The 12,039-nt window shown below is 42.0% G+C and overlaps 2 protein-coding genes across 2 annotated transcripts in view; both read right to left on the reverse strand.

The window, feature by feature from the left end:
• The window catches only part of FOXN1 (forkhead box N1), a 49,310-nt gene extending 46,330 nt beyond the window's left edge, over positions 1–2,980 (reverse strand). The window contains exon 1 of the mRNA XM_010023134.1: positions 2,916–2,980. Within this exon, the coding sequence (XP_010021436.1) occupies positions 2,916–2,980 (65 nt within the window). The remainder of the gene's footprint in view (positions 1–2,915) is intronic.
• A 694-nt stretch (positions 2,981–3,674) lies between these two features.
• SLC13A2 (solute carrier family 13 (sodium-dependent dicarboxylate transporter), member 2) overlaps positions 3,675–12,039 on the reverse strand; it is a 17,771-nt gene continuing 9,406 nt past the window's right edge. Inside the window, 3 exon segments of the mRNA XM_010023135.1 lie at positions 3,675–3,832; positions 10,338–10,455; positions 10,990–11,127. Of these exon segments, the coding sequence (XP_010021437.1) occupies positions 3,675–3,832; positions 10,338–10,455; positions 10,990–11,127 (414 nt within the window).

Genomic DNA, 12,039 nt, shown 5'->3' on the forward strand with positions numbered 1-12,039 from the left:
CTACCTAGGCTGGTAGTCAGGGTTCTGAGCTGACCTTCCAAGCTCTTGTGTGCAAGGTTTTAGAGCCATCAGGTCAGAGCTACAGGAGAGAGAGGTTTCCCCCATCCTGTCCAAACCATTTTCACATGTTACTTGGGCAATCCTTCCTTCATCTTTATCTTCACACAATAGAGGAAAACATAAAACCTTGTGCTTCCGCAAACAGCAGCTGAAATCACCCCAGAGGTATTATCTTAGAAACTAGAAAATGATTCAATGAAAGAAGGAATGAATCATATAAATACTCAAAGTGTTGTACCTCAGCAATGTCCCTCCCTTCTTAGTACAAAGCAAAGAACAAAAGCAGGCTGCTGCCTGGCATGGGCCCCTCCTAGATGACTTACTGGGACTGTGAAATCATCAGAAGCCTCAGAAAGAAGTGCTTATGCAGCGTTTATGACTTGATTTTCTTCTCTCCACTTCTCTGTAAGCAGGGAACCGGTAGCTGTGTTCTCTTCAGTGCCTGCATATATTCTACAAGGTGGATGAGGAAGGGCAGGGACTGAAGCAAATATTTTATGTTCACAGATTTCTGGATGGCTTTTACATTTCCGAAACTGGAAATGGATTTTAGAGATAAACCATATTGCACAAAAGAGGGGGCATAGACATCATAAGGTCATGAAAATACGAAACCACATTGTCATTGCTGAGGATGATTTTAAACACTCTCTTAGAAAACAAGCAATGTTAAATTGTGTGTGGTCTGTTCAAATGGAAAGTAATAATGGGAGGGAGAAATCCTGAACAGGCCATTAAGTGCTATCTGGCAGACAAACCAAGGTGGCTTTAGCACTTAGAGGTGCTTCAGTGAGATAAACATATTGATCTCACTTTGCCAGGCTTAAAATTAAATGTGTGAGATAGCAGAGGCTCAGGAACCCACTGTGGAAGGCATCCAGTGCAAATAACTTGATGAAAGATCATTGTACAAGAGATGAAAAGAATTAAGGAGGATGAAAAGAAGTAATTGCAACTGAAGTTTTCATTCTAAATTCACTTCAAATTGTTTCATCTTCTTAAGCAAGTATTAGGAGTTCATGTGATCCTCCAAGTGCTCCTGTCTGAAAGCTGTCTTAGGAAACAGGAGGATTGGTTCACCTTCATGGTCAACTCCTTAGTTTTGCTGGTTTGCTCAGTATTATAAGAGCAAACAGCAGCTGCTACCCATTGCTTCAGTGGCTCTTTGTCAGGGCTGTTTTATTTTTCTTTCTCATTTTTTCCTCTCTTGTTTTTCTGCACATGGTGCTTTTCACCCAGGCTCTTGTGACATCAGTGGCCAATGTCTGTGAGGAATTGCCTGGGGCCAGTGTGACTTTCAAAGGATAAGACAATTTGTTACCTTGCCAGTGAACAGTTTATTACATTTCTAATTATTGTTATTAGTCTGGCAGGTGGTGCCATGCCTGATATTTTTACAACTGCCAAAGATGCAGGTACTTCTTTCATGACACAAAATAACCTGAGTAAGATTTAAAGAAGAAACAGGCATTCTGCTGCAGGACGGTTTTGGGAATTCTTTGCTCTAATGTGTAGATGACACGCGGCTATTTCTAAATCTTAAGCTGAAACATATTGACCCTTGAAAGGTTCTATTGTGAGACCAATTGTAATGAGAGTGTGTTAGAAGGCTAAGTTCTAACTTAGAGAAGGAGGGAGAGAAGGTATCTCTCCCTCTCAAGCTCTTTCCTCTAATGTTTATTACTCTATTTGTTGTGTAAATTAAAGACTCATCATATTTATAAACTCTAGCTCAGAGATCATGTTAATCACCACCTTAATATCCCTTTCCCAATGAAGATCTAAGTTCCTAAACATAGAGACTTTGCTTTCTCTGGTTTGTAGAGCTGCATGCCATCAGATGCAAGAAGTAGAGGATAGAAATACCATGTGCATTTCAGTATTGGCTAATGCAATCCCATACTGTATTTTCTGAGCAGCACACACCAGTTCCAGCCATCACTACCTGTCCAGAACAGCTGATAAAGCATGTCATGCCTTTTGCTCTGTCATGTATTGTGTGGCAAAACATACTTTCTTAAATCAGTTTCACATTGCTTGTTCTGCTTCAGTAAATACTGAATGATTTCATGTCACGCTATTACTGAAGAGAAGGTGCTCGGGGGGAAAAATAGAGAGTTTATGACCTTTGGAAGCAGGGGCAGGAAACTCAGGTGAACTCCAGGGACATTGTGACTTTATGCAGGGAGAATATTAGGAAGAGCCAAAGCCAAACTTGAACTTAATCTGGCTACTGCCATGGAACGCAATAAAAATGTTTCTGTAAATACACTGGCACCAAAGGAGGGCTGAGGAGAATCTCCATCCTTTATTGATGTAGGGGAAGCAGTGACAAAGGATGAGCAGAAGGCTGAGATACTTAATGCTGCCTTTGCCTTAGGCTTTAATAGTAAGAGCAGTTGTTCTTGGGGTACCTGGCCCCCTGAGCTAGAAGGCATGATGAAGCCCCATAATGCAAGAGGAAGTGGTCAGTGGCCTGCTACATGACTTGAACACAGAAGGTACTAAGGGAGTTGGTGGAAGAGTGGTGCTCACCGAGGCACTTCTCATCGTTTCTCAGCAGTCGTGGCTCACTGGGGAGGTCCCAGTTGGCTGGAGGTTAGTGAATGTGACACCCATCTACAAGAAGGGCTGGAAGGAGGACCTGGGGAACTGTCAGTCTGATCTCAGTGCCAGGGAAGGTGATGAAGCAGATCACCTTGGGTGCCATCACACAGCACGTACATGACAACCAGGTGATCAGGTCCAGTCAGCATGGGCTTATGAAAGGCAGGTCCTGCTTGACTAACTTGATCTCCTTCTATGACAAGGTGACCCGCTTAGTGGATGAGAGAAAAGCTGTGGATATTGCCTACCTAGACTTCAGTAAAGCCTTTGACACTGTTTCTGTAGAATTCTTCTGGAGAAACTGGCTGCTCATGGCTCGGATGGGTGTACTCTTCACAGGGGAAAAAACTGGCTGGCTGGCTGGCTGGCTGAGGCCAAAGAGTGGTGGCTGATCACAAGGAGTGTTCCCCAGGGCTCAGTACTGGTCCCAGTTCTGTTTAATATCCTCATCAATGATCTGGATGAGGGGACCGAGGGCATCCTCAGTAAGTCTGCAGAGAACACCAAGTTGGGGGGGAGTGTTGATCTGCTTGAGGGTAGGAAGACTCCACAGAGGGATCTGAGCTGGCTGGATCAATGGACTGAGTCTGAAGAAACTGGGGGGGTTTAGTCTGGAGAAGAGAAGGCTCAGGGGGGACCTTATCGCTCTCTATACTACCTGCGAGGAGGTTGTAGTGAGGTTAGTCTCTTCTCCCAAGTAATGAGTGATAGGACATGAGGAAACGGCCTTGAGTTGTGCCAGGGAAAGTTTAGACTGGATACTAGGAAAAATGTCTTCACCTAAAAGCTTGTCAAGCATTGGAAGAGGCTGCCCAGGGAAGTGGTGGAGTCACCATCCCTGGAGGTGTTTAACAGATGTGCAGATGCAGCACTTGGGGACATGGTTTCGTGGTGGCCTTGGCAGTGCTGGCTTAACGGTTGGACTTGACGGTCTTAAAAGTCTTTTCCAACCTAAATTATTCTGTGGTTCTATGTTTAGTCTCAAGTAATCAGTATTGCAATAGCAGCTACTTTGTTCTTAGTCGTGTGGCTACTATCTTGACAAACATGAGCCATGTTTTCCTGTCATTCTCATGAACGAAGAAACTTGAATTAATCAATTTATTCTTTTCATGTATAACCCTCTTTGCTTCTCCCCATGTCTGCCCAGGAATATCAAACAATCCTATTCAGGAGAACCAGACACTTAGATTTGTTACAGTCAGTCCAACTGGATTTTACTGTATTATACTTCAGTTTGAGGAACTGAGGAGATGGGACAGTCTTCTTGTCCAGCTCTGTCTCTGTCCCCTACCTTAATGTCTTATAATGCAGCCACACTGGGACAAGACAACAAGTTGCCTTAATGCCACATCTACGTCCTGTAAAAATGGAACATAAACTGTCAGCATCCTGTAAGGAAAATGCATCAATCCATTTTGTATAAGATTTAGTGGTTTTGTCCTTCTGTGACTTGGAGGAAAAACAGCTGTACTAGAACGGTTTCAGGATTTGGCTGACTTATGTATGCACCCGCCAGGGCTCCAGGTAAAGAACTGATCTTGCTGGAGCAGAGAGCATGGGCATGTTTTGGAGTCATTCCCTGCAGGGGCTGTAGTGGCACTGGTTCAAATTAGTGGCTAGAAAGATATTACATACCTGACTGCACCTGGTGCAGAGGAACTGAAGATGTCAGTCCCCTCCCCTTTCCCCATCAATTGTCTCATGTTTCTGAGATACAGGTGTGTGGTTACAGTGTAAACAGACCAAAGAGTTTTCTTCTAGGCTAATAAAGTGCATGATTTTTACCTGACAGTATCTGTGCCAAAATACAGAAACAGAGTATGAATTCCTGCACTTCCACACACCATGTGGGGAGAAAGACTCTTGTTCCTGGAGCCAGGATGGCAGCCAGCACCCGCCCCTCTGGCAGCTGTACCTCAGTCTTTGCTGAATGCATTTCAGAGGTTTATTTTTGTCTTGTCCATGCTTTCTATCCACCGTCAGAGCAGCTTAAATGAAGACATAATGTATGACTGTGACACAGGAGTTTGGTTTTTCTGTGCCATTCTCTGCTCTTTTGTGACTATCCAGAAGGATTCGTGTGCTCGCTGTGGTCATTGCCTTTTGCCACTAATTAGAGGAAGAACTGCTCTGTCTTCATCCCTAAGCTTGCAAGTCTCTCAAAGTCACGATGATGTCACTATTTTTTATGTAGCCTGGATTATAAAGATGTAACACTAAAGGAATGACAATGATTATTTCACATTGACTAGGTGGTATCTTCTGAGACTACTATTTCTTTAGTACCAATTGTAACTCTTGATACCACAACACCACTTACTTAGGTTGAAGGAGAAAAGAAAAAGCACAGGTGTGAGGAAGTTGCATTGTACAACTGTGTTATCTGCAATGCAGACAAGTGATTTATGATTGCATGTTTCATGGAGCTGGAATGATATTGCCAGAGGTAAGAATAAAGAGGAAAATTCAAACTCCCTTCAGGTGACAGACATCTTAAAAAATAAAGAGGATCCTTTTGAATTTTCTGGCAAGTCTCATCAGGAGAGTCCTACAGCAAAGAGGGAAATGTGACTTTCCATTTGCAGGCACTACAACTGCCCCAGAACAACCACTACTCACTGTGTGAGACCCCCTTGATAGGCAACCAGGAAAACTGGTGCTGTAGCTGCTAACTGTACCCAGGCTGTGTTCCGCTTCTGCTGGTGCTCACAACTTGCTCTTCTGACATTGTGCAATTCCACAGTAATACAGACATTAGTTTCATGGACCACTCTGACCACTTTTGCTTTATAGAAAGAAATCGGCTCTGTAGTCAGCAGAATGGATGACATTTGGTGTCCTATGGATTTCCTTTCCTTCCAAAACATGGAAAGCCCCAGGTCCCAGTGGCAGGTATTGGGAAAACTTGAATTTGCTCTGCTTCTCATAGACTGGACAGGGATCAAGGGAAATGGGGCAATTCCTGTAATGCTGCTGGATTTGCAAGAGAACCTTGGTATCAACTTGAAGTCCGCTGAATGGTATGAACTTGAAGCAGAGTAAAGTTCTGATAGTTTAGTTGATAGTATTTTGAGCACAGTGCCACCTAACAGCAATCACAACTAGAGCTTTGGCAAGAGAGGTGCCTTACACAGGTATTCAAGCTCTAAGCCTTGAAGCAGCTGCTTCTGCTCTGATCTAAATCATGTCTAATGAGATGTAAGTGTTGAACCCTTGAATTAACTGCTCTGTTTCTTTTCTGTTTTCAAGTTAGTTTGTGCTTTGTTGCTTTGGGGTTTTTAGTTTTTGCCAATTTGAATCTATTACATTAATTTTGCAGCTCTCCTGTGCTGCACTGCCTTTGGAAAGTGTTCCTCTTGTTCCCCTTAGCTATTTAAAAGTGTTTTCCAAGGAAGATCAACACCAGCCTGGGTGCTTGGCCTGGATTGAGAACCTTGGGCATGCCCTGGTGCAGTGCCTGCAGCCACTAGATGGCACAGGGCAAGGGACTCTATCTACACCCTGAATAGCAACTTGACGTTTTCAGTCTGTTAAGTATGATTAAAGGATAAATAATATTAAATGTTTCTTTAATAGGAGAAAATGCACAGCATTGACAGTAGTGATTAAGTTGTATTAAACAGTTGTTATTCTGGACACCAGGTGATTAGTACATTCAAACCACTTCATTTCCAGACTTTGGCACCTTGGTCATTACTAACTCAAATCATAAAGTTCAGTGAATCAAGTTGTAAATAGTTTTATTGGTTCCGTGTTGGAAAAAAATGGAGGGTTGTGAAATTCCTTGAGGATTTAAAGTTAGGTATTTCCTAAGCCCTTGTATGTCTATTTTTCTGTTCTATAGTTAGTTATTCATCACTGCAGAAACGATAAACTCTGTTTCTGCCTTTGCAAACACTAAACCCAACATGGTAATTGAGGACAGAGAGTTGCGTTCCTGAACAAATATGCCAAATGAAGAGAGCTGGAGTTTTGCACTAAGATTGTAGAATAGTTAGAGTTGGAAAGGAGCTTAAGATCATCTAGTTCCAACCCCTTGCCATGGGCACACTGCTGACTGCATGCCGTAGTTACCTGAGGGAGGAATTGCCTCCAAGGATGAGAGGGGAACTGCTCTTACAGCTTCTGGAGAAAGGCCCATATTTACATATATGCTGATGGCTGTTGGATAAAACACTGGACCTTCATGTCTCTGTTGGTTTGTCTTTTCTTTTCTGAAACATTTTTCATTTATTTGAGAATTATTTTATGTCTTTTATACGATAAGGTTTCCTTCAAAGCAGTTTTTTGGTTTGTTTAATGAAAGCTTAGGAATTAAGTTGTGAGATCTAGATACATTTTAAGGTCTCAGTGCTCTACAACAAGGCTTCCTTAAAGTTCATTTTAATACCTTTTAAGTGACTGGGAGCAAGTTTTTGGTTTCTCTAAACCAAACTGAGGATTAACTTTAACCTGTTTTGGCTTGAAAATTGTCTGTTAAGTCTGTTTATGATTCCAGTGCTTGCTGAAGTGACCCTTGCATCACTTAAATGCCACTTTACAAATTGCTGGCAAGATGTTTATGATGAAGTGCCTTTCTCACTTGTAAGCTATTTTCATTGTTGTCTTAGCCTGCTTGACATCAAGCTGGTTTTCTGGTAGGGCCATATGTTGTAGAAGTGCATATGTTTTACTGGGATAAATCCTTCACATTCTCTTAGGTGTACATGTATGTGCCTGTAGAACGTGTGTGTGTGTGCATGTGTGTGTGTGTGCGTGTGTCTGGGCAAGGCAAGGCAAGACAGCACCATAACTCCAGGGAAAATGGAGGAGGTGACTGCGAGTCACCCACTTACTCATTGGCATATACTGTGGGAAACCTGTATTTTGTGGTTTTGTAGAGCACTTGCTTTTTAGACAAGGCAGGCAAGGAGGCAGATAGCCCCTTCTCATTAACAAATTTATCACTTACAGCTCCTATGTAAAAGCAACTGAGTGTCAACCCTGAAATGAAGAGCTGCATTGGAAATCACACCTAACTACAGCAGGTGCTGAGCTGGCAGTTTCACAGAAGATTGTGAAATTTGATCACACAATGGGAAATAGAGCCACTCCTTGAGGGCAATATCTGGAAACATAATGGGGAACCACCCTTCAAAGGTGATCTGTGTAATAATGGAGCTTAGAAACACTTTCTACCTGCTTTGCTTACAAAATGATGAACATTTTTAATAGTGTTACTGGGTTTTGCACAAGCACACTATATTTAGCTGCACCTCAACTACTCCTGTGCTCAGACACACCCAAGGCAATGAACTGCCCAGTGCATACTTGCTACTACCATCACTTCAAGGTGGAAACTATTAATGAAATTGCCCGTTCTCCTTGTGCCCTGACATTATTGTTGACTCCTCTGTCTCCAGATTACAGCTTTTCACCCCTATTCTTCTGGGAGCTGAGCATCTGTACCTCCCCCTTGAGAAACTTTCACTGCAGCCCTTTTCTGGTAAGTCTCTAACCTTGATCTGCTCATACATGCTAATGAACATGGAACACCCAGCATTACTGCATTGGCCCCATGACACTCTGTGCTACTTGATGTCTCTCTTCTTTCTTCTTGAGATTGCCATAAAGATTGCACCTGTGCTCTTGCATGTACTTATGCACACCACAGCCTCTGAATAATGTAGACTAATAGAAAAGACTTCAAAGAATCATAACACACTTTTAAAGGGCTGGAAGGAGAGGCTGATGGGATATGTTATAAGAATTCCCCATTTCCTGCTTAGCTAAGCAGTAATTTAGAAGGACATGTAAACTCTGGGCAAGTGTTTCAAAGAAAACAAAAAGCAAACAAAAGCTATGCACAGTGCCCTGATGCTGTAGACAAAGAGCAAAGGGAGAGGCTTGCAGCAAATCATCTGCTTGAGTTTGTCATTTTTAGGTGCTTGGGCTCAGGGTGAGCAGGGTAATGAAATATTTAGACAGATTTATGTTATTTGATAGAGGCAAATGCAAAGGGAAAGAAGGTGAGTGAGTGGTTTAGCAGTGGCCTGAACAAGTCATTATGTGATTGAAATCAATTACCCAGAAGCTCATTAGCCAAAGAGAATAAATGCCCTTCCTTCTCGTGCTGTGGATAGTCTATTGGATCCCTACCACACATCAAATCAATCACTATCTTTCAAAGCCACTGAAGGATTAATACCAGACTGTTCTTTCTGAGTAGGTGATTTTCCAGAGCAACTGTGCTTGTCAGAGTAATGAAGCCATGAGTGCAAAGACAATCAGTGATCAGCAGATACAAGAATTGTCTTGACAGTTGGAACTGGAAAGAAACTACTGCAGGTCACTGAATTCTAACATTTCATAAATCAAATGTACACTGCACTCTGTCCTTGTCACCTCATAATTACCAGAGAGAGAGAAAGAAGAAAGATTCTGAAGAGCATGTATGCTATTTTAGAGTGAAAGTCACTCATGTTCACTCTCATTGAACCTATAGGGTTCAAGTGGCACTTCAGAAATGCAACAGACTTAGTGCAAATCTTGGGCAGGCAACAACAGAATGAAGCATTTAGCACAAAGTTCAAGGGCACCTATTGTATAACTGGTGTGTCTGAGCCCATTTATGGCACTAAGTGCTTGATCTGGCAAAATATCTTTGGATATCTTTGTCAGTTCAGTCATTAGGAACTGCAAGTCAGTTCCAGCAGAATAGGATTAAATATTTAACAGTATTAGAGGCTTTTGAAAAGGAATATCTTGGGTTTGAGATCCCAAGAAAATTGGACTCTTAATAATAATTATTACCTTCACAATAAGAATAAATCAATTATGTTAACTTCTCTGATGATTTAAAGATATTTTAAGTAAGTCCACAGACAAGCAGTTGGTACATGGAAGACAGAAGTAGAAGCAGTGATACATAATGGGAAAATTCTCTATCACACAAGGATACATAAAAAAAAATCTTTAATTCAGTCATATATATTTTAGGACACAGGGATTCTCCCCTTCTCAAGAGAATGTTGCTCTTCTTATAATGACCTTATGGGCTGTAATCTTACATAAATAACAATGGTAGAGATGTTCTAGGAATAAAATGGTCTTTTACATTCATAAGTGGACTGCAAATAAATATGTTTCAAAGTAATAGATTGGGTTGACAATGTGGGATTTGTCTGTAATCATACAACACATGTCTTGCTGGGAATGCCCACAGAGCATATGACAGTCATGTACATTTTGAACATAGACACAGCAGACTGTATACTCATCAGGAGATCAGGAATGTAGAGTCTTTTCTTTATATACACACCTCTCTTCTTTCTCACTGCAGATTTCACACTCTGCAGGTGGAGCTGGAAAAGCAATGCAGCACTAGGGGAAAATCTACCCTTGCAGAGGCAGAAAACCTGAAGATACCTGGGACAGCTAGAAAGCCAAAGGTTACCTTGTCTCAGTGCTGGGGTAACGAAATTGCCAGCTAAACAGTACTGTTAGGCAATTCTATTGCTGTTATCAGCGGGGTGATTTTGCTTGTAGGTGGCTTGTCCTTTTCCACGCAACAGGCTTGTGTCTTAGCCAGTGCCTTGGCAAAACACACGCAGATGATAGTCTTGCTCTCGCTGCAGTTCTAACAGAAACTTGTTGATTTCTTGCCTCTCCATATTACAAGCATGTACCTGTCCTATTTGCCCAAGATGGGAAAGTTTGCAGTTGGAACAAAGATGAAGCCCAGGTGTTGATGGCTAGATTTATCGTCAGAACTCCCAGAATGTTGAGTACAAATCCAGCTTTGGCCTGGAATTATAAAAGAGAAAGGTTATGAGTTGAACTGAGCTCTTTTTTCCTTCCTTGCTGATGAGGGTTTTGTGTATGGTTAGATTTTATCTTGGGCCTTTTTTACAACTCCATCAGATGATGTTTGGACATCAGAACTCCATCAAATGACGTTTGGACCTGGCATCTGTCTCTAACGTTACTTTGGATTTCTTCTTGGGTCAGTGATAAGTTAGGAAAGCTATCAAGAGACATGGCATCCTTGTCAGGCTTTCCTTAACATAGTGAGAAAGGGCATCAGGGCAGCCCAGTGACATGTGCTAGGCTTTCCCCTTGTCCCTGCAGGACTGTCCAGGTGATTGGACTCTGACATCTCTATGATCTACATTTGGCTTTTTCAATCATTTAGACATTGCTACGTCTCATTGACAGCAAGATCTTACTGGAACATCTTCAAGAGGACTTGGTTGTTCTTTAAAAGCTCAAGAGCATCTTTGTAAGTGTTGCTATTCTTTAGAGTGATGAAAATTCTGAAAAGAATGTGCTTTCACTCACCATATCTATGACTTTGAGTTGTCCGCATGAGAAGACAATGGCATTAGGAGGAGTGGCCACTGGGAGCATGAATGCCAACGATGCAGAAAGTGTACAGGGCAGCATGACATAGAGTGGATTGAGGCAGATCGCTTCAGCCTGTGCAAGGAGGGAGAGCAAAGATGATGGTTTTGATACACAAATCCACATAGAAATCTTTTGGCAGAGACTGTATATGTCATGTCAGAAACCTCACTCTTCTACAGACACTGCAGCCACTGAAATGTTGGTTCTGCTTTAGCAACTTCAGCCAATGTCTGTATGCAGCAAATGCAAGAATAATTTTTGTGGTCAGTGCTTTGTGTTTCTGATGATGACATCTGATCACTCCTGCAGTATAAATTAATAATAATGGTTGTATTCAACTCTAAAAGCAGGAAAAAATGTAGAATGGCTTCAAACTGGTTAAGAACAAAACTCAGTTAGCAGAGGAAACAGGGTAGCCCAGGCTTTAAAGGTGAGTGGATCAGCTAGGGGTTAGCTGGAGTCTGTGGCCTATGCAAACAGATCTTGGTGGAGTTTATTCCAGTTTCCATCTGGAACCAGCTTTTCATGCTGCAGAACTATGTCTACCCCAGCAACAGGAATCTCCTGTGGAAATGCAAAAGTCTGAATTGGGTCATAGAGCTTGACTAATGCTATCACCTTCAGACACTTCTGGAAGGCCAGTGGTCAGAGTGAAATACAGTAATGGAATGTTGCAGGGAAGCAAATGCTGCTGCTGGTGCTGTCTCTATGCAGAACAAATAGGAAAAAACAAGTACAGCTGGCAGTGACCTCATGAGGTTGTTTAGGCCAGAAGGCAAAGTCTAATATGCCAATGAATTTAATCCCTTTATTTTTCACCAGCAATGGTTTTAGAAAGGTTGAACTAAGCACAGTGTGTGTGAGTATATATGCATGCACATACATATATGTAGATTTTAAGTCTTGTATTCCTGATCAGATACATGACCCAGTGCTTGGCTGGGTTAACCAGTTATTTTATAATTGAGCAGATATATGCTTGGG

Source organism: Nestor notabilis, unplaced genomic scaffold (assembly GCF_000696875.1).
Source record: "Nestor notabilis isolate BGI_N333 unplaced genomic scaffold, ASM69687v1 scaffold7601, whole genome shotgun sequence".
Taxonomy (NCBI): domain Eukaryota; kingdom Metazoa; phylum Chordata; class Aves; order Psittaciformes; family Psittacidae; genus Nestor; species Nestor notabilis.